A 20,054-nucleotide genomic window follows, 5' to 3' on the forward strand; every position below is an offset into this window, starting at 1 on the left:
AAGCAGATAACGACACGAAACTCACCGTGGTCTCACCGTTTCTCGTGGTCTCGCTTTACGAGGAACATTATCTGGCGTTCCATGACGTTTAATATGTTGTATAGCTTGATAACAATCTATAACAGATATACCAAGCTCTGTAGAAATCTTCCGATAAGACTTTCTATTTTTGCGAAGCTGTTGTATTTGCCGACGTTGTTCTAGCGTTATATTCTTTCTTTTGCTTATCACAGTTGTCAACATTATCACAACACGTCTCTCTATCTACATTACTCGGTAAATACTGATAAGTATTGTTTACATTGCAGAAATTTTAACCTATCTGTGTATTACCACAGTAACGTAAGTAAGTACGTACTTACGTACGTGTCCGCAAAAAATATGACACTTGAGCAAACACAAGAAACTTCTTAGTTATTGTAAATCGATAAATACTGTTTTGCTATCTCGTAATATATGCTATAAACTTGTAAAAAACGTAATGGACTTTTTGTTTAACCATTTCATGTATAAGTACATAACGAATAAAACGAATTAATTTTCCTAACTGTATGTAAATATATGTCCGCCACTGTATATAAAATTTGTGTCACTTTAAATTTGATGCCGCAAATGAACTAAATATAGTCGCCGACTGAAAGGTTGTCCGCTATTTTTTTTTTATGCAGTTCGAAACGCAACTAATTAACACACCAGAAAAATCTAACAAACAGCTTGTTAAAATCAAATTATTTTATTTGTATGTCTCGTCGTGGCGACGTGCGAAAGATGTGGCATGATTTTTGCGATTTTGCGACCAAACTAGCACTTCCGCTTTGCTTATTAGGTTCGTTATTTCCAGGGTGATTCTCATATTATATTCGAATGCTTCTCTGGAATGAATTATTTCAACGGCACTTAGCAGCTGTCGTTGTATGATTGACGCAACGTCTATAACGAAACAAAAGCCTTACGAAACGAAAGCCTCGAACCTGGTTGTCGGCAGTCAGCCTTTATTACGAGTTTTTCTTGTAATCGCGTAAGTTCAATAGACCGGCTTTCAGTCAGCGGTCGCCGTCGGTTTCAACGATCCACTACGAGTAACTTTTCGGCACTCTCTGTTAACGTGCGATACAACTTTAATCGCAAGAGGAAAACGTACTGCAAATTGTTTGTTAATACAGTGACAACCAAAAAATATGTTAAGAATATTAATTGCTATTTGCTGGATATGCAAAATTGTTATTTGCTGGATATGCAAAATAATTCGGTTACGCCAATAAAATTTTGTTTCCAACCAATTTTATTTTATTTACTTGTATATGTCATAACGACAAAATTATTTTTTCCGCGTAACAAATCTTTCTGCTGTCGCTATGTTAACAAACAATTTGATGTTCCAACAAAACTTGTTTTCTTCGTGCAGACATCCGCTTGTATGTAACGACCGTTAAAAGGAAGAAGGTAATCCCGCGAGAGAATATCATACCGATTTGCGAAACGATTTTGCCTGAGGAAAAGAGAAAGAACTCCTGTCTGGCGAAATTTCGTCCGGTATTCACGATACGTTCGAATCACGTCGACTTCGTCGACGCAATATTATTTTACGAGCAATCCAATGTCCGGCCCAGAAAGGCCGGCTAAAAGTTCGAAAGATCGCGGACGAGTTGTGACTTAATTCGGAGTGATATTCGATCCACACATTTCTACTTTGTTCGATCATTTCCCCCTGTGGGGCCATCATATTAATGACTAATGCGCGACTACGCAAGTCACGCACGATTGCTTTTAGACAAAGATCTATCCCGATCTCTATCCTCGAGTGACATCGACAACGAGCTGAAACGGTTTGCCATGTTGGGTCTGTCGATAGTCGATCGCGTGAAGACATACTGGGAACCAATAGAACCTGATGGAATCATCAACGGGAAAGTGAATAAGGTAATTTACATATTATATCGAATATAAAAAAATATATTTGTTTTATCCGATGTACGCACATAAAAAGAGTGAGCGAGAGAGACAGAGAGAGAGAGAGAGAGAGAGAAGTATAAAACATCAAAATTGACATAGGTATGGTAAACCGACATACTCATGTTTCTTGGTTGTAAGTATTAAACTCTGTCGGGCAGAATATGAATTTTATCTACTGTGTACAAGATTTTGCTCTAACATATATGTCATTATAACGGTTTGGCTGTTCGTTTTGAACGGAAATATTTAATATTGTTTGTCTTTCACTGGAATTAAAGTTTAATCATATATGGGTTTTGGGGCTTAATTTTCCTAGAAATGTCAATCCTCAAGCATTTAAAAAAATAGTTATTTGTAAAAATATATATAATAATTTTTATAAGACTATTATATATATATATATACTCGTATGATAAAATTCCGAAAGTCGTGCCAACTTGTTTCTATCTCTTCCTTAAACAAAGATAGAAGACGGAAAATAAGAAAATTTTATTAATTTCTCTTACCTTCCTTGTGCGATAAATCGACAAGTAAAGGAGATTCGTGTAAAATTAAAATTTATGTGCATGAATGCAAATCAGAGATATTTTTCTATCAATATATATAATATCTCTGATTTGCATCCATGCACATAAATTTTAATTTTACACCTCCCACAAAACTTTAGATCCCGAAATAAAATAATACATCGATTTTAGTGCTTTTCTTCTATATATCTATGTGTGCGTGTGTATCTGTTACGTGTCGATCATTTCTTTTTCTGCCTCTATCGACAAGTGATGAATAACGTGGCCAGCAGAAGTTTTCGTTCTTTCCATCGTTGCGGCCGTCAGTGTCAGTTTTTTTTCCTTTTCGTCGAAAGTTCACCGCATTGTCGATATTTGTACGCCGACGGAGCGTGCGAACGATGAATTAAGAATTTAACGAACCTCGAGGAACGCGCTGATACTCGTAGTCGCACGCGAAGCTCGCGTTCTTGCGATTGGTTCGTTAGCAGGATGAAAATTGGCCAGTGTAATAAAATTCGATCTTAACATCGGAATAATATCAGTGTTCGCACATTAATGACGGTTCGTGATGAAGCATCATTTTTTCGTTCAATGGAAATAACATAGGAAAAGAGATGATAAGAAAAGAGTTGTTGGCGATCTGTTGTGATGTTCTTAAATATTTGTTCTGTTCTGTAAAGATGAATCCAGATCAAACGGACGAGCATAAACGATTGTGTTCGATTTCGTGTCGTGTCGGTACATCAAAGAGCATGTTTGTCCACGCTCATATTTCAAACTCGTTCGCAGACATTCGTTTGTGCTCGTTCATGCTTGCTCTAGATTCACCTTGACGCACCTTCTCAGCACACGTGCAACTTTGAAAGATTTTTCATAAAATCTTAATACGTCCTTCATAATATTTTCCTCAAGCTGGAATTATGACGTCGGTTATGCGTGGTAAAGCAAAGTCCACGCTGTTAGTATTACTGATGTTACACGTGACCACGAAGTCGTGCATTTTGCCGTCGCCGTTGACGCTGCAATTAATACTGGAGTACGCGGAATGGCGATTTTGGAACCAAGTGGTCCTCTTCGGTAACGTTAGCCCGTTCAGTGAGTATCACCGTCTGAATTACTATTAACCCTTTGCACTTGAGGGCTCCGGAGCGGAGCCATTTAAAATTTGTCTTCAAACTCGAGGGCTCCGCTATGGAGACAATGCAAATAGCAAGAGCGGAATATCCTATACACAATAGTTTTTACGATTTGTCTTTGTCCTTATGTTATGAACTGAAAGTTATTTGCATTGTCTTCATAGCGTAGCTCTCGAGTTTGAAGACAAATTTTAAATGGCTCCGCTCCGGAGCCCTCGAGTGCAAAGGGTTAAAAATGCTCAGGAGTGTTAGAGTAAAAGCATTGTTTGATAGAAGAAAACAGTATTATATTAGTGTATTTTAAGGAAATAATACTTGGTTTTCAATTAAAAAAAAAATTTGTCTCATTATATATTAAATATTTTTCCATTGAAATAAAAAAAATTCATTAATATTTATCTAACATAAAGTTACATCATTCAATTAATATGTTGCTTATGACATTGCCATATAATAATAATAACCCGACTGACCCGACAATAATCGCACAATGATCACAGATTGTGCGCTTAATTACGCTCGGCCGTTGATCGAGTGTTTCGGAGAGAAGGGTATCAGCGTTTCGTTGCAATCAGCGACGAATCCAAACATACCAGACGCGCTTACCATCCGGACGCACCGCGTCGGATCGATTGTGCTGCTGGACGAACTTAATCTGACGTCACCTGACAATGTTATCCAAATGGTATGATTTTTCCACCCGAGTAATATGAACTCCGCTCCTTGATGGGAATTCATCGAGATTGGAAATCGTGAGAATACACAATGATAGATTTATCCGAATCATTATTTCCCTCCGAAAAAAAGAAAAGGAACGTTATTTCATTGGATTTAACCATTTTTTATTATAATTATATATATTTCATAAAAATAATAAAAAGAACATTAAAACTTCATCCATTTATGTGTAAAACTTCTGTGTAAAACTTCTTGAACGCTCTGTAGAAAGAATTAATATCATATTTGATTATTTATAAATATATTATTTATAAATGTATAAACCTTCTAAACATGAGAAATCGAGCACAAGCGTGTTGCGTCGGAAGAAATTCACTTAATTTCCAAGCGGAATTAATTCCTACGTGTATATTAATATTAATCGATTCCAACGATGAAACATGTAATTGCCTGTGTAATCGATAAACGTGTATTTGCCTGTAGACGAAATAAGTTTTTCTTCTTCTTCGTCTTCGAGAGACCCATTCAATTCTATTCCCCATAGAAATTAACGATATTAAACGATCATACGCTCGATCTGGGACATCTCGTCGTCGATATAATCCTATCGCAAAATGTTTTTAGATTGTATCTCCGCTCTGTCTCCGTTCTCCCTATCAAAAAGTTCTATCAACTCCGAGTTCATTATTTTATTCGTTATCGCTCGTTAATGCTCGAACTCGTAACCTCGGACCCTGGCTTACTGTATAATTTATAGCGACCTTTCTTTCGCAACAATCGAACAAAAAAAGTAAACAGCGTTGCTCTTGTGAAATTTAAAATTTGCCCCACTTTAACACTGGAAATAGTCCAACGGACACTTATGACTACTTTCACTTTTATATTGATATTCTATTTCTTGCGTAAAAGATAGGATATTATAAAATTTCCGTCCTCGAAAATTTTTCACTTCTCATCGATCATTTAATAAAGGAAATAAACTTTCAGAATTTCATCTTTATCGTAAAATTTCATAAAATTTCGATTATAATCGGTCTCGATTATAACGATTGCGTTTTGACAGGCCTCTCAAAAGCTTTTGTTCAACTATTACGTCTCCTGGTTCCTGGTGACCACCCGGGACACCGACTCCACCATCGATGCGGTTCTTCGGGATCTCAATATCGGCATCGACAGTGATGTAGTCGTTGCCACTTCACCGTTGCCGAATGACGCGACAGCCTGGAAATATGCACAGAAGTATTGGAACAAGTGAGTTATACAGTAATCACCGGGACTCGTTCATCTTGCATACGCGCTACGAAACTTCGTTTTTCTGAGCGAAGGACACGAATCTCCTTTACTTGTCGATTTGTCGCACAAGGAAATTAAGAGAAGTGAATAAAATTCTCTTATTTTCCGTCTTCTATCTTTGCTTAAAGAAGAGATAGAAACAAGTTGGCACGCCTTTCGGAATTTTAGCGTCAGAACACACTCTCACCAAAAATACGAACGAACGGAAAACATGAACGAAAGGTGTGATCGATTTCCCCTTTGCGTCATCTTGCCTCCTCTTTTTGCTCCTATTTTCACAAGATATTATTTTTACCACGAATATTGTTGCTCGTGGTATTAGCCGAGGCGATTTACAGCGTTTCAAACGGCACCTTTTGCAGGACATGTTTGTCATTTCGACGTTACGGTGATCGCTTCGAGTTCACGGGGCCGCCCGAGCGACGCAACGTCGAGAATGCCACTAGCAATCTGAGCTACGTGATCCTGGAGAACCGTACGGTCTCCTTCTACATGGTGCACACCTACAAGATACGCAACTCCGATAACACGAGTCTCGTGACACGGTACCTCGGCTTCTGGAACCCGGGTGCTCACACCCTCAAGCCGCCGGTCAGCGTTAAGCTGAGAAACGACTTCAACGGCCTCCCCATCATCTTTGGCGTGCTGAATGGCACGAATGATGGACAAACGGACGTCATAGAGGCAGAAGCCAACGATATCGCGCCGCTCTTAGACTTGGCCACTTTCGTCACCAGCAATGTGAACGCTAGGTAAAAAACTGAAAACTTCGACCGTCCCAAACTGAGAGGAAGCGTCTCAATTCAAATATGTAAGTTAAATAAAATTCATACCTGTATCTTTCTCGATCTCTTCGCAGCATCGAGCTGGTGCCGTACGAGAAGCTCGGCATACTGACCAACAAGGTGTGGAATCACCTTCTCGGCGACGTCGTCTCGGGCACTGTCGACATTGGCTTGGGCTACATCACCGTCAACGAAGAGCGCCTGAGCGAGATGACTTTCAGTTACCCTCTGATACGTTACATGTCAGTGAGAACACGTCGATTCTATGAACCTATCCGGCGATAAGCCACCACGGAGGAAACAAATTTCGCTGGAACAGCGAATATTTGTCAATATAACGACAGCAACGAAAAAAAAAAAATTCGTTTGAACGGGAAAAAATTTGTTTGAACGGCAGGAAGTTTAATTCACACGATTAACCGCTTTCCTGCGCAGGGCGCACATTCATTTCCACTTGCCGGTGTCCGGTATGACAGGCGATGTGTATCTATGAGAATTTGTAAAAATTCATAATCAATTGAGACTAGATTTCGCAAAACCTTCCGACGCGAGTCGAGTTCGATTTCCGATCGATGAACGGAAGCGCGTAAACGGGAGAGTGACTTTTCTGCTGGAATTCATGAATATTAAGAACTATTAGAACGTATGACGTACATTCCCTCTCGCACGATTCACCGGTGTCTTGCGCAGGAGGAACATTTATTACCATCCGCTGGAGACCGGCACGATGAGGGATATATTTTTGCAGCCGTTCAACAACCAGCTGCTCGGCTGCGTCGCGGCGACGTGCCTCTTGTTGCTGATCGCGATGGCGACGGTGATTTACGCCGCCAAGACGATACTGCACAACGAAGACGAGAAGCACGCCGGCATCGGCGAGGCCGCGCTCTGGTGCATCAGCATCATGTGCATGCAAGGTTGCCCCCACCGTCCCTTCTTCCTCGTCTCCTTCCGTCGCGCTTGGTGCTCGCTATTTAGCGCTTCACGCTAACGCCGATAACCGGAATTACCTTCATCAGCCCGAAACACGTATTTGGGTTCACGCGTGTCGCGAGTTTAGTAATTAACCGCGAGCTGATTAATGAAAATTGCGAAACGATTATCTATCGGATACGGCCGGATACGCCACGGGATTTCATTCATCCCCTGGGTTGTTGTTCTCTCGCGAGTGCTTGGTAAGACGGTGAGTCGGGAACTTTCCAGGGTCACCGTGGATACCGCGAACTCCGTCCGGCAAGACCCTGATGCTGTTCAGCCTGATGTTCTCGCTCGTCATGTACAACGCCTACGCCGGATTCATCACGTCTATACTGTCGGTGCAGGCCAGTGGGATCAGGTCGATCACCGATCTGCTCTTCAACAATTTCAGGCTGGGCTACAGCGTCGCCGACGACGAGTACATAAGAGTACGTGCGTACGAGATTTCTCACGTTTCCTAGATTTTCACCGGTGTGACCGCGGTAGCCGGAAGTTTCGGACATCCGAATTCAAGTAGGGATCAATCGTATTATTCGAAACTGCACGAGTCCCTTGAGCCACCTTGGTTTGGAAAGAAAAATCGTTAATCCCGCCGGGAGTTACAGTTTCCCCTTGGCATCGCTCGCATTCTCTTCCAGAACGTAAACGACAGTAATCTGCGCCAGCTGTACATAAAGGCGTTCAACAGCCGCGAGTCTCGTTTGGAGACGACGACCGGCCTCTTGAAAGCCGTCCGTGGCCGATACGGGTTCTTCGTGAGCGCGACTCTGGCGCGACGCGCCCTCGAGACCACCCTGATACAGGAGCGGTGCAGCCTGAAGGAGCTGCCGCTGCCGCAGACCTTCACGGTGGTGGCTCTTCCCACGGCCAACAGTTGTCCGTACCGGAAGATCATCAACCTCAAGTACGTGCACGGAACGAGACCGCAGGAAATGTTCTCGCGACAGAGACGAGAAAAGATTCATCATTTTACGTACGCCGTCGCAAATAGTGCCGAAATACATCTAATGTCGCAAACTGTTCGCAGCATACTGCGCATATACGAGCGCGGCGTTCTGGACAGGATAGCGCAGCAGATGCTGCCGTCGATGCCGCGTTGCGCGACCCTGACCACCTTCCACAGCGCGAGGCTCGCCGATGTTTACTCGGCCTTCTTCATCCTCGTGGCGGGCCTGCTCACGGCGCTCACCTTCGCCATCCTCGAGCGGGTGTGGAAGAAGCGCCGGCAGATGCGGGAGACGATAGTGCGCGGCATCCGGCAGCACCACCTCATACCGCACCTCCACTTCCACCAGCACCACCATCATCGTCCTCCTCTCGGCCGGCATCACCGGCCCGACCACCGACTCGATCATCGCTTCCGCGTTGACGCGACGGCCGACCCCGCGTACCTGGCCGAGCTGCGGAAGCAGGCACGCCAAGTGGCCTTCGTCGGCCTCGCGAAGGGACGGCCCGACGACAGTCCGGAGAGAGCGACGGTGGACCCGCAGGTGGATCCTTCGCGGTTCCAGGTGCGACGACGGCCGAAGAGAGCCGTCCGGGCCACCCTCTCGGGCCTGTCCAGGCGGAAGATCAAGCCGGCCGACAAGAGCGCGATCACCGCGCCCGTCTTTCCGTTCTGCAATTGAACCCCCACCGCTCGGGCATTTCGAACGTCGACTACGATCGATCGTTTAGAGCGCTTGCAAGAGATACTTACGCTTCCGGATTTTGAGTTTTTTCCTTGCGTGCGTTCTCTCTCTCTCTCTCTCATTCTTTCTCACTCTCTCACAACCCTGTACCTTTGCAGAGGCAGTCCGACCGCTCGGTCCGTTTACGGTAACACCCTGTACACGTGGCACTCGTGGTACGCGCGGGGGATGCCTTTGAGCTCGTTTACGAGTTAAGAAATCGTTTTATCGAAACTGCGCAGCCAATAAACATGTGTGATTTGTCCGACAGCAATACATGTATATGTGTATAATAATAAATTATAATGAGGTGTGATAATATAATTAGTTAATAATAATAATATAATAATGTATAATATATAATAATTAGCGTTGATAATAATAATGTGAATGCGAGTAATGATGATAACATGTCCATGATAACGACACGATTATGATGGCAGTATGACAATCGACGATGATCGGTGATGATGACGATAAAGGATAATAAATGATGCGTGATATTTTTCACGCGGTCGGAGAGACAAACACGGTTATCCGCAATTGTGACACTCCGCCAGGATCTTCGCGTAAGCGCTGTAATCCTTCGAAGGCACGTGCGGCTTGTACACGTAATCCATCCCTCTGCAATCTCGTAGGCTGCTGATCTCGTTCCTGCTGCGGCAGATATCGCTCGGATTGTCCCGAAGACTGTCGACGAAATTCGTTGGTCGAAGAATACCGCGTTTACCTGCAAAGTACGCCCTCCAGATCGGGCAGGTGGTCGTCGTCATCGCACCACTCCAGCCAGTTCTTGTACAACCGCGACTCCTGTATCTCGTCGAGGTATTCGTGGCACGTGCTTTTCAAGCTACCGAGAATGTCATAGTTAGAACCGAATCGAGATTATCTTTAGGAAAGAGAATCGTCCTGATTGCGCGACAAGCGATACGACGGTCCTGCAGAAAGCTGCCCTCTCTCTCTCTCTTTCTTCTTTCTCTTAACAGCAAGATTCGATTCTCTCGGGATTTTGGAGACGAAAGCCTTATAAGCGGCAGTCGTCATTTTAAAGCCGAAGTATAAGATAATGTGGCAAATCTTATGATACATTTGTATGTTTATGGCGAATCTCTCGTGATGAATTTGTCGAAAACTCCATGTGGAAAGCTCACCTCTTCTCCCACAATCCGTCAGCGGACGAGATGACGAGTCTGTCGCCCGGCAACGGGTCGGAGATAAATAGTTCGCCGTCGATCTCTCGCAGACCGTAGCTACGAGAGAATTACGTGGCTATGTGGTATGTGTGCGTAAGTACGTCCCGCGTAAAAAGAAAAAAAATATCACGAGAAGAGGACGCGGTTCCGTACTGTTGAAAGGATTGATTGCAGATGCTTCTCAGCAGGAGAACGGTCTGCGTGTCGGTCAGCAAGTCGTCCGGTGCCATCATGTCGTGAATCTCGAACAGAGTTTCGTTAATCTGCAAAAACCAGGTGGCATATCGTCATCTATATCTGTTGCATATTATTTATCAATGTGCATTCAAAAATTATGAAAAAAAAAAACAAGCAAACGAACCAATTATACCAATTAATGAAACTATACCGAGTACAATTAAAATGTCTTTCTTTTAGAATTTTGCACGTTTAAAAACTTAAAAAATTTTTAACTTAAAAAAATTGTATAATAAATTAAGTTTTTTATTAAATAAAATTTAAATATATATTATATTACTTCGTCTTAATGTCTCGATTTGAACTTCAGAAAATCACAATTTGCTTGATACGACATCTCTAACGTAAGACACCACTAAAATGTTATTTGGGAGTCACTTTGCTATTTGGGATATGACATGTCGCAGCGATATTACTGTAATATTCCAGTGTTATTTATAAACATGTAATATATCAGCAATGTTTCTGTAATATTTTACTGTAACGCGTAACATTTCCGCGATATTGCAATATTACTCCGATATAGCAGTAATATTATATGCTATAATATTACGTGGGACACCTGTCCATATTGTATCTAAGAAAACGTGTTTATACCTGCTGCATTTTTATCGATTTATTGGGAAAACGAGCTAAAAAATACGCATTAAAATTCAGTTGCGCAACATTGACCTCGTCAGCGATGGCTGCGCACACGCTACATTTGACACAAGCGGAAGTCAAGTCCACGTGAATAGCCCCGTGCACACCGCTCTCTAGGCTGCTGTATGGTATCATTCGCACCACTCCAAAGTTGGACGGACCGCATTCACAATGAGGGTCAATGATCCGGTCAGAAGCCGTCGTAAAATTATAGTGAACTGGCGTTGCGCAAGTGCACTTGCTGTCACTATCGCTGTCGCTTTTCCGACGCGCGTGCATCCTACGCTTGCCGAAACCGCATCCGTGCGACATGAACAGGAGTGACAGCAGCATCAACGGCAGCGTTTCGTTCGAGCGCATCCTCCTAACTGCATCCTATTCCTCTGAAGAGAAGACGAGTTAAAATTATCATCATTAAAATTAACTAACCAAATAATTGTTGATTACTAAAATTAAAATTGTTTAAATTAAAATTGTTAATATTGCGACAGACGTCGCGCAAGTTAGGAAATAGAAAAGTAGGAAGGAATTCAAGATATTTGAGGAAATCCAGGCTGCTTACGAAAATTTAGAATCTCGAAATTACTTGAAATTTTCCTCAAGAGATCTCAATGATCCCTTTTCAGTACGCGTGAAACGCTATTGAGCGTCTGTTATATTGCCGTAAACAAATAAATGAAATAAATGAAAAGACAACAAATCTGCTTGGTTGTCGTCTGATTGTATATGACGTTGCGAAGGTTAAAAATGACACGGGAACGTTGTGAATGCCGGAGAAATCGCAGAAATAGACGAAGCGCGAAGTTGTTGAATTGTCGAAATGAAAAGCATCCTTTCGGCTTTGACTGCTCACTGTGAACGAATAAATCGATGTGTGACGTTTGCTATAACTGCTGAATAAAAGTTTCCTCTTGAAAATGTATGTCTTTGTATTATAAACTTACATTTTCCATATATAAAAATAGAACTTAATTCCTATTCTGTAACTCTTAACGTCTCGTTGTCGTGATGTCGTTGCGCAGGTCTAACATATTGAAAAAAAGCAACGATACTCTGGGCTAAATTGTTGCTAAGAAGTTACAGAATCGGATTGCTGAAAAGACTAAATTAAATAAAATATCGAATAGTCGTTATTTCTTATTTAACCCGATGTATCTCAGCGAAAGTAATGTTATGCATTTGATATGCCTGAAGAATAAAGGTTTCACGCTGCAAGATGCTTCTCGAATCATTCATTCATCATTATTCTTACAGCCGGTTGAATTTCATCTATTTTTTCCATGCTCGAGTAAAGTGCGCCTGACATGCCGTTCAGTCGTACTACTCGAAAAGAAGGAGAAAAAGGAACGTCTAATTTGTCGTTGACTTATACCACGACCTCGAAACTTCACCGTGAATGACAGCGACTCGTAGCGGAGATTTCGAAACTAACTTGGAAAGATCGCGATTAGCCGAGACTCGAACCTTCTTTACCGATATTAAGACCGTTTATCGGAAACTCAAGCATTGTACCAAAACGGGTTCTCCGATACCCCGTTAGATGGCCCCCTAGATTCAACACGAGCGCGAGAAATGCGAGCAACGCGACAAACCGCAGGATAGTGCAGAAAGTGCATCAGCGAGGAACGGATCTCTCTCTCTCTCATTTGCACGCGTCTCCGTGCTGTTCCGTGTTACTCGTTCTTCATTCGAGGTTAGGTCAGCTGTTAACCGTTCCACGACGACGATGCTGGCGCGTCGATTATTGTGCCGAAGGCAACTATGGCAAGCTTCCTGCTGCCAGGCAGCGGTGCGATGCACTCAGAGCGCGGCGAGTCAACTGCCGGAGATGAGCAACTTCGAGACGCGGCTGCCGGAGGTCAAGAAGAAGGAGCCGCAGCGGCAGCCGTTCGTCAAGAACCTGTTCCTTGGCGTGTTCGACCACGAGTTCGTGTACTACCCGGAGCCACAGACTAAGAAGAGGCATCAGCATTTCTTCGAGTGGCTGAAACCCGTCGAGAGTTACATGGCGGAATGCTCGGCGAATCCGGCGGGCATCCGGCGCGACGAGGTTATCGCTCACCTGAGGGACCTGGACGTCTTCCGGGCTCAAGTCAGCGTGGCGCATCTCGGCTTGGGTCTGACGCACACGGAACTGACGAAGCTGCTGGAGGTGCTCAGTATCCTGCCCTGGATGGGCTCGTATTTCGTCAAGAACTACATGATGCCGATTCAACTGATCGACGCGCTGGCCTCGGACGCGCAGAAGGCCAACTACATGCCGAGGATAGCGAGCGGCGAGATCGTGCCCACGGTGTGCTTCACCGAGGCCGTCGGCTTCAACACGCAGAACCTGAAGACGAGGGCCACACTGTCGGGCGACAGCTGGCTGCTGAACGGCGAGAAGAGGTTCGTGGCGAACGGACGCGACGCCAATCTGTACCTCGTCTTCGCCCAGTCCGGCGTCGGCATGGTGCGCGACTCCTCCAACAAGGACCTGTCCGTGTTTCTGGTAGAGAACAACTCCGAGGGGATCACTCTGCGGGACGACGACACCTTGGTAGGCCAGCAGGGCAGCTCGGTGAACACGGTCAGTTTCAACGACGTCAAGGTCCCCAGGGAAAACCTCATCGGCGAGGTCGGCTGCGCGCTGGACGTGTTGATCGAGTCGATGGCGCCGGGTAACAGGCACACCGCTGCGCAGGCGATCGGTATACTGAGGATGTTCATGAAAGTGCTGGTCACGCACGTATTGCAGAGGAAGCACATCGACCGGAATCTGTACGAGTTCGAGGCGGTTCAGGAGGTGGTCGGCAAGATCGCCACCCGGCTGTACGGGATGGAGAGCGTCCTCTACATGACCACCGGCATGATCGACTCCTTCGACAAGCAGGACTGCATGATAGAGAAGGCGATGGCGGAGGCGTACTGCGCGAACGAGTGCGCCGCCTGCGTCTACGAGGGCCTGCAGATCATCGGGGCGCAGAGTTACCTCCGTGAGAAGCCCTACATCAAGTTCCTCGAGGACGCGTTGTCGTACACGCTCTACGACAGCTACAACGTCGACTCCAACATATACATATCGCTGCTGGGTCTCCAGCACACCGGCAAGCACATGTTCAAGCACGTGCACAAGCTGCGCAATCCCTTGACGTATCCGAAGTTCCTCATCAGCTGGGTATTCGGCAAGGAGTTCAAGCTGCGGCTGCACATCGCCGAGCACATGCACCCGTCCCTGCAGAGAAGTGCTGACACGTTGGACGATTGCATCACCAAGCTGGCGCACGCCTCGATCGCCTTGCTGGAGCGCCACGGTTTAAGTATATCCGAACAGCAAATGGAGCTGCGCAAGCTCAGCGAACTCGCCACGACGACGTTCACCTTGGTGGCTGTGCTGTCGCGCGTCTCGCGCTCCTACTGCATCGGCCTGAGGAACGCCGAGCAGGACCGGCACGTCGCCAACAGCTTCGCGAGCCTCAGCCTGGACAGGGTGGCCGTGCTCGCGAACGAGATCATGTCGGAAGGGTGGCAGACCAACGACAGGCTCTACAAGAACGTTGCCGAGCTCATGTACAGCAAGAAGGAATACTTCGCCGAGCATCCGCTCAACAGAAGTTATTAGATCGACACCGGTTCACCGGGATCTTCGGACCGAGACACTTGTCGAAATACGTGAACGTTTCCCAATTCTACGAATTGTGAGGAGGAGGAAGAGTTTGCTAGGTGTGAGTCACGTGTTTAATCGCGGAAGTTTCTCCTAAGAGCGGGACCCCCCCCCCCGTATTAATAGTGATCGATTGAAACTCGTCCCTCGCGTGACACTCGGGTCTGAGTTTCGAGTAAGATATAAGAATTTATGGAATCGCGGCTGCGAATTCGCGACGTCGAGTATAGCCGTTCGATGCGCCGGGAAAATTCAGTGTCTAACTCGGGATTCATATTCTGAATCGTCTCACACGGGCAAGTTTTCATTACAAGGTCACACGTATATCGTGTGACGTAACTAAAGTCCGGGTTCAAATGTATTTTATCACGAGACAACACGAGTGATATGAGAAATTACCGATTCATACCGATTCCGACCGCCCCCCGAGTCTATCGTCAATAACCGAGCACGATTAATGTTAGACGTTTATTATTGTCTGTTTATCGTTGAGAGAAATCAATGATTTGTAACGTCTGAAGTTAGTCGTGCGCTCAGTCGCTGAAGGACTGTCGGGAAAGACCGGGATAGTCGAAAACTGAGAGCGCTAGTTTAACGGGCTCGAGGCGATCAGACGTGTGTCTGTAGAAAACATCCCTTTTATCTCGTAGTTTACAGGATCGTTGCGTTGTAAAAAGACGTACTGTAAGTAGTAAGACTCGCACGAAGGGAGGCGGAGGGGAGGCAAGTGCACACGCGCGCGTTCCACCGAGCTCTTCTGTGTATTTATACGCCAGTAGCAATTGTACAATCGTACCTTATATACTAAGATCGAGTCGAAAAGTAAAATAAATGCTCTTAATCAGACTCTTCTATCGCACGGGCATATCCCCTAGAATCTTCCTCGCTCGATAAGTGTAACTCGAGGAATGCATGGCTCCCGACTCTTCCGCTACGTCGCCGCGCCATCGTCGTCGTCGTGGGTGTGAGAAACAACCGGACGAAGAACACGGGTATTTCTTCCCTTGACGAGGGAAAACGCAGCCGGAGGTGAAAGGGGAGGGCTGGCCGGTCCCGGTTGCGACATATCGAGCACCCCCTTTCGATGTGATCGAGTAAACGCTTCGCTTAATGTGTACTTTAAGTATACCTCGCTAGTATCAATTTAAAGAGCCTAGTATATTTTTGATAATTTCGATAGTTTACCTCGGACTCTCACAAACGATGTCATCGAATTCGATATGACGTACTTGGTTCGCTCCTTAGGATCGTGCAGCACATAACAGGGCGTAGTGGCCTACGACAAATGCAGGTCGTAGACGAGAGCAACGCACAAGCTTTGGCGTATGTCGTGGAATTGTACGTGCTACGGTAACCAAAAACAAGTGTTTCATGTATATTTTTATAAAAAAAAAAAAAGAAAAAAACCGAAATATCAACTTTCGCATCAACCACATAGCCGTTTGTCCTGAAAGCAAATGAGACTTTTATGAAATTTCTTGTAAAACAGTTATCTACTTTTGTACTCGCACGCTTGATCGAACGATGAGCAATGGTAACTTCAAGTTAACTGCGATCTTTCGTCGTCCTTATTTATATAAAATCGCTTTAGAGAATGTTTCAAGGATAAAAACGGATCATCGATTCTAAATTCTCCAAAAATCTTTTTATTCGCTTTTTAAGGTAACCGAACAAGATTACTTTCCGTTTAATCAGGAATGATCAAATGACAGTCAGCTCCCGACATACGGAGCCGTACTTACGTAGGTTAATTCCTGGTGAAAAAATTCACCGCTACGGATCGAAGCAGTTGTATGAGATCAGTGTCGCTGCTGGTAACACGTCTAACTAGTCACGTAATGGCGTACCGCCACTGCCGTGTTTCTACTCCGGGCATTGTGCAACGTGTGCACAGAGTAGATGTGACGTATGGAGGCTCGGACTTACGTAAGATTTTGTGAAACCATCCACCCACGTGGGTCGGTGACTGTTTTATATTTACTTACTTTTGGCCACGCAGCACGCTGAATTCTACGACATACGCCAAAGCTTGCGTTTTGCTCGCGTCGCTGCGACTTACGTTTGCTTGTTGACTATTACACCGTGCCAGGTGCCATCTCGACTTTATCCCCCCTCCCTTCCCCGCTATGCATTCACCCACGTCCGACTGATCCGCTTTGTCCGGTCATTTCTCAACGTACGTGGTTGTCGCTCGCTACTTAGGAGACTTCTGATGTATTACACGAACAGGTGGTGGACGGTATTTCTCTACAGACGTAACATGACTAGTCGTCCTAGACGCGTATAATACGAAACTCTATAGGATCACTGGAAGAACCATCACTCGTAATATCTTCCCCCCCCCCCCTAGTTTNGTTTAGTACCTTAACGACTATAGTCTCTCCGCCTGTACGACCACGTGTTCCTCCCGGTGCGAGTCGGTCGCGGACCAACAGCTCCTCACGCAGGTGTATATCAAAACGGTGCCGAACTCGATCTGGAAATTCCGCTCGCTGCGCGGATGCAGCGTCAGCTTTGGTATTATCGTCGGCAGTACCTGCAGCTCGAACGTCATCTCGTCGCCGCAGTGCCGACACTTGCCGATGCAGCCGCTTAGCGGGTACAGCAATAATGGTGCCGCGTTGTCCCTCGAATATCTAAGAACAACACAAATACTGAATACTGAATATCAATATGAATATATATGAAACAAAAAATTATATATATAAAATATTGTTATATATACAAATATTGATATTGTATAAATTCATAAATATATATTCCGATGAATGTGCTTCTGAACACGTGCGCGTAACCTTCGTACGCGTGAAAACGAAAGCGTCACCAACAACGAAATTACCGTAGCAACTGTCCGGGATTCCTCTGTATTCTGCAGACGAAATTATGGAATATCTCGTCGCCGTGCCTGGGGATACCCTTCTCGTACTTCTCTACGTCGGTGTCGATGCTCTTGGGATTGCCGGATTCCGGCATGAACTTCATCGACACGTCCGCATTGCTGTGCTGATACTCGACCAGCAGATCCCGCACGTGCTGGGACACGTCCGTGCTGCGGTCCTCCTCGTCGACCGACAGGAATATCTCGACGAAGGAGTACTTGGTCTCCGCGTTCGTGATTTGCAGCGGCAACGGCGTCACCTCGTGCAGTAAACTAACTAGATCACACTGCGGCCGCGTCGGGGTGTCGATGCACACGACCTCGCTCTCGTCCCCGTCGATCTCCGCAGATGCCTGCGGGGAGTCCAAGCGACCCACGGCGCCCCCGCTGACCGGGGAATCCACGCTGGTCGGGCTGAAATTCCAGGGTAACATTTCAAGGTGGAAAAGTATTCTTGCTCCTTGGTCCTCGCGAGTTCTGAGACCAACCAGTCGAAAAGTGGTACACTGTTTTCCGCCAAAATACGCCGATACAATAATAGAACAACGCGGATCGATGCAATCGATCAATTCCACCGAGCTAATCGCCGATTAGATTTAAACCACGACAGCGGAACCGGCCGTTAAACTAGAACTTATTTCTAACATCTTCTTCCTAATCCCCGACATTCAATGTTTCGTCCTTTGCTCCTTTCGTTGCGTCTGAATTTCTAATGCCAAAGGATAACTTCAACGGTTACAGGTAGCCCGAGCACGAACCTATTTGCATTCGGATCATCCACACGCAGCATGGACAACTCCTCCCGGATGTCCTGGTCTATCTCCTTGCGCAGAGAAAAGTGAAACTGCAGAGGATCGTTCCCCAGCATGTTGTTCCCGTTCTGCTCGGACGCGTTGTCGTTCACGTTATCCCCCCAATCGTCCGCGTCCGACAGCCAGGCCGTCGTGGACGGCACGTTTACGCAGTCCGACGCGCTCGTCTTGCTCTCGTCCTCGAGATGCTGTATCCTCAGGCATGTCCAGCTCTCGTTTTGATTCCAGCAATTCGGATTGATGCACGCGAAGATATATAACGTCCGATGGTACTTCGAATTATCTAACGGCGCGTACAGTTGCAGCGCCAACAGTTGATACAAGCCGCAGAGTCTGCATTGGGGCGACGACAGTGTGTTCTTGCCGTAACAGTTCTGGAACGAAAGAAGAAAAGAAATAAGAAAAGGAAAAACACAATGACGAAAGAGCCGAGTATTCGTCGATTCCTTGCTCAATAATTCATGATGCCACCTGCTCATTAATGATATCATCGATACAACAAATTCTTGGAGAGCTAATTATATTAATACGGAATTGGATGGTTAATTATGTTACATTAATATTTTCTCTTGGAAAATGTATATGTGAATTATTGCCGGGCCAGTTTCTCACGTTTTCAGCGTAAGCGAGAAACATTAAATCGATCTTCTGAAACACTGACTTTATGCGGATTTTACGAACATTTTGACACATTTCATAAACGCTTTTCCAACTGTTATAATACAATGTTGACGATATAATATTCCGAAATGTTACAATCAAGTTGTATAAATATTATTTTTAACGTCCGGATGAAATATCGTTAACGATGACGTCGTATATAACGTGAAAAACTACATATCTGGAGACGTTACATGTCATAAGATATCATCATTGTAATAATCGTATCAATGATTCCTTGCTTACTGGGTTAATTCCAAACCACATGCAGAGTATTGACAAGATCCCCCCCGCCCCCCTCCCGTCGAATCGAAAATTCCACATCAGAGAAATATTCTCTGCAGTGGTAACAAAGAGAGCGCTCTATATGTGTCACTTGTTTGTAAATATCTCGCTTTTTGTCACATCGTCCAGCGCGACGTTTGACAGGTCGTCGTCGCCTTTCTCTCTCTCTGTCTCGGAACGAGAAACCGATCGAGAGAATCTCCACCACTCAAGTACGAAGGGGGGTGGGTATCTTCCGCGAAAACAAAGTGAGCTCGCTCCGCTCTCTCGGCTCTTTGCTCACCGGATGTCCGCCGATCTTGTTCGTCTGGAAGCTGAGCGAGGCACGGTGCTTCTCGGTGACGTACTCGTCCTCGTATCCGAGATACACCTTCGCGCGATTGTCGCAAGCCATTAAGTTCGCTCGGGACCGCAGCTCCGCATTGGAAGACTTCTCTCTGTCCGCGAAGGAGCCGAGGAACACCTGTGTATTCCCGTTTTAGTTACGACCGGGACAGCTGACACGCATCAGTAACGCTCGACGCGCGTGCGCCGGCGTGGCGCTTCCACTATCGATTTTTTCGCCGCCACAGCATCGAGCAGCGCGGGCGGCGTTATAGGAGAGGCCGTCTCTCGGGCCTCCGTCTTCTACGATTCTTCCCGTCGGCGGCTCCGAGCTGAACAGACGCGTCTGCTCGGCATTCATGATTGAAGAAGCGCTCG

At 45.6% G+C, this 20,054-nt stretch overlaps 4 protein-coding genes across 11 annotated transcripts; 2 read left to right on the forward strand and 2 right to left on the reverse strand.

Moving 5' to 3' along the window:
- Positions 1–3,291: 3,291 nt before the first annotated feature.
- Positions 3,292–9,299, forward strand: LOC106743055 (glutamate receptor ionotropic, NMDA 2A-like). Its single transcript, XM_014616549.1, has 9 exons — positions 3,292–3,557; positions 4,099–4,283; positions 5,340–5,527; positions 5,932–6,321; positions 6,429–6,596; positions 7,045–7,271; positions 7,558–7,760; positions 7,971–8,236; positions 8,360–9,299. Exons 1-9 carry the CDS (start codon positions 3,383–3,385, stop codon positions 8,958–8,960), a joined length of 2,403 nt encoding a protein of 800 aa, XP_014472035.1. The 5' UTR covers positions 3,292–3,382; the 3' UTR covers positions 8,961–9,299.
- A 154-nt stretch (positions 9,300–9,453) lies between these two features.
- On the reverse strand, positions 9,454–11,434 carry LOC106743059. Its single transcript, XM_014616553.1, has 5 exons — positions 11,105–11,434; positions 10,349–10,458; positions 10,154–10,252; positions 9,733–9,852; positions 9,454–9,656 (listed from the first exon to the last, which is right to left on the reverse strand). Exons 1-5 carry the CDS (start codon positions 11,432–11,434, stop codon positions 9,536–9,538), a joined length of 780 nt encoding a protein of 259 aa, XP_014472039.1. The 3' UTR covers positions 9,454–9,535.
- A 1,238-nt stretch (positions 11,435–12,672) lies between these two features.
- On the forward strand, positions 12,673–15,563 carry LOC106743092 (acyl-CoA dehydrogenase family member 9, mitochondrial). The gene has a single exon (XM_014616627.1). The coding sequence runs from the start codon at positions 12,801–12,803 to the stop codon at positions 14,673–14,675; it is 1,875 nt and encodes a 624-aa protein (XP_014472113.1). The 5' UTR covers positions 12,673–12,800; the 3' UTR covers positions 14,676–15,563.
- On the reverse strand, positions 15,460–19,839 carry LOC106743093 (programmed cell death protein 2-like). Of its 8 annotated transcripts, none has more exons than XR_001374319.1 (6): positions 19,636–19,839; positions 18,354–18,781; positions 17,557–18,009; positions 17,081–17,353; positions 16,777–16,990; positions 15,460–15,993 (listed from the first exon to the last, which is right to left on the reverse strand). XR_001374319.1 is itself a non-coding variant. In XM_014616630.1 (5 exons), the coding sequence occupies exons 1-4, from the start codon at positions 19,744–19,746 to the stop codon at positions 17,089–17,091; spliced, it is 1,257 nt and encodes a 418-aa protein (XP_014472116.1). In that variant the 5' UTR covers positions 19,747–19,839; the 3' UTR covers positions 15,460–16,062; positions 17,081–17,088. The 8 variants fall into 8 exon arrangements, 2 of the variants coding, with proteins under 2 accessions (XP_014472116.1, XP_014472114.1); XR_001374317.1 differs by having other exon boundaries at positions 15,460–16,062; XR_001374318.1 differs by having other exon boundaries at positions 16,460–16,990.
- Positions 19,840–20,054: the final 215 nt, after the last annotated feature.

The sequence above is a fragment of the Dinoponera quadriceps genome, unplaced genomic scaffold, assembly GCF_001313825.1.
Source record: "Dinoponera quadriceps isolate SergipeBrazil2010 unplaced genomic scaffold, ASM131382v1 scaffold823, whole genome shotgun sequence".
Lineage (NCBI taxonomy): Eukaryota > Metazoa > Arthropoda > Insecta > Hymenoptera > Formicidae > Dinoponera > Dinoponera quadriceps.

Excerpts from the sequence above, each read along its gene's own strand:
- LOC106743059 (XM_014616553.1), bottom strand. The coding sequence starts at position 11,434 with ATGCGCTCGAACGAAACGCTGCCGTTGATGCTGCTGTCACTCCTGTTC. Across the intron at positions 10,253-10,348 it reads TGCAATCAATCCTTTCAACA|CTACGGTCTGCGAGAGATCG; the intron begins GTACGGAACCGC and ends ATTCTCTCGTAG. Across the intron at positions 9,853-10,153 it reads GACGGATTGTGGGAGAAGAG|CTTGAAAAGCACGTGCCACG; the intron begins GTGAGCTTTCCA and ends CATTCTCGGTAG.
- LOC106743093 (XM_014616630.1), bottom strand. The coding sequence starts at position 19,746 with ATGGCTTGCGACAATCGCGCGAAGGTGTATCTCGGATACGAGGACGAG. Across the intron at positions 18,782-19,635 it reads ACAAGATCGGCGGACATCCG|AACTGTTACGGCAAGAACAC; the intron begins GTGAGCAAAGAG and ends CTTTCGTTCCAG. Across the intron at positions 17,354-17,556 it reads AATCCCGGACAGTTGCTACG|ATATTCGAGGGACAACGCGG; the intron begins GTAATTTCGTTG and ends TGTTGTTCTTAG.
- LOC106743055 (XM_014616549.1), top strand. The coding sequence starts at position 3,383 with ATGACGTCGGTTATGCGTGGTAAAGCAAAGTCCACGCTGTTAGTATTA. Across the intron at positions 5,528-5,931 it reads GCACAGAAGTATTGGAACAA|GACATGTTTGTCATTTCGAC; the intron begins GTGAGTTATACA and ends CACCTTTTGCAG. Across the intron at positions 7,761-7,970 it reads CCGACGACGAGTACATAAGA|AACGTAAACGACAGTAATCT; the intron begins GTACGTGCGTAC and ends ATTCTCTTCCAG.
- LOC106743092 (XM_014616627.1), top strand. The coding sequence starts at position 12,801 with ATGCTGGCGCGTCGATTATTGTGCCGAAGGCAACTATGGCAAGCTTCC.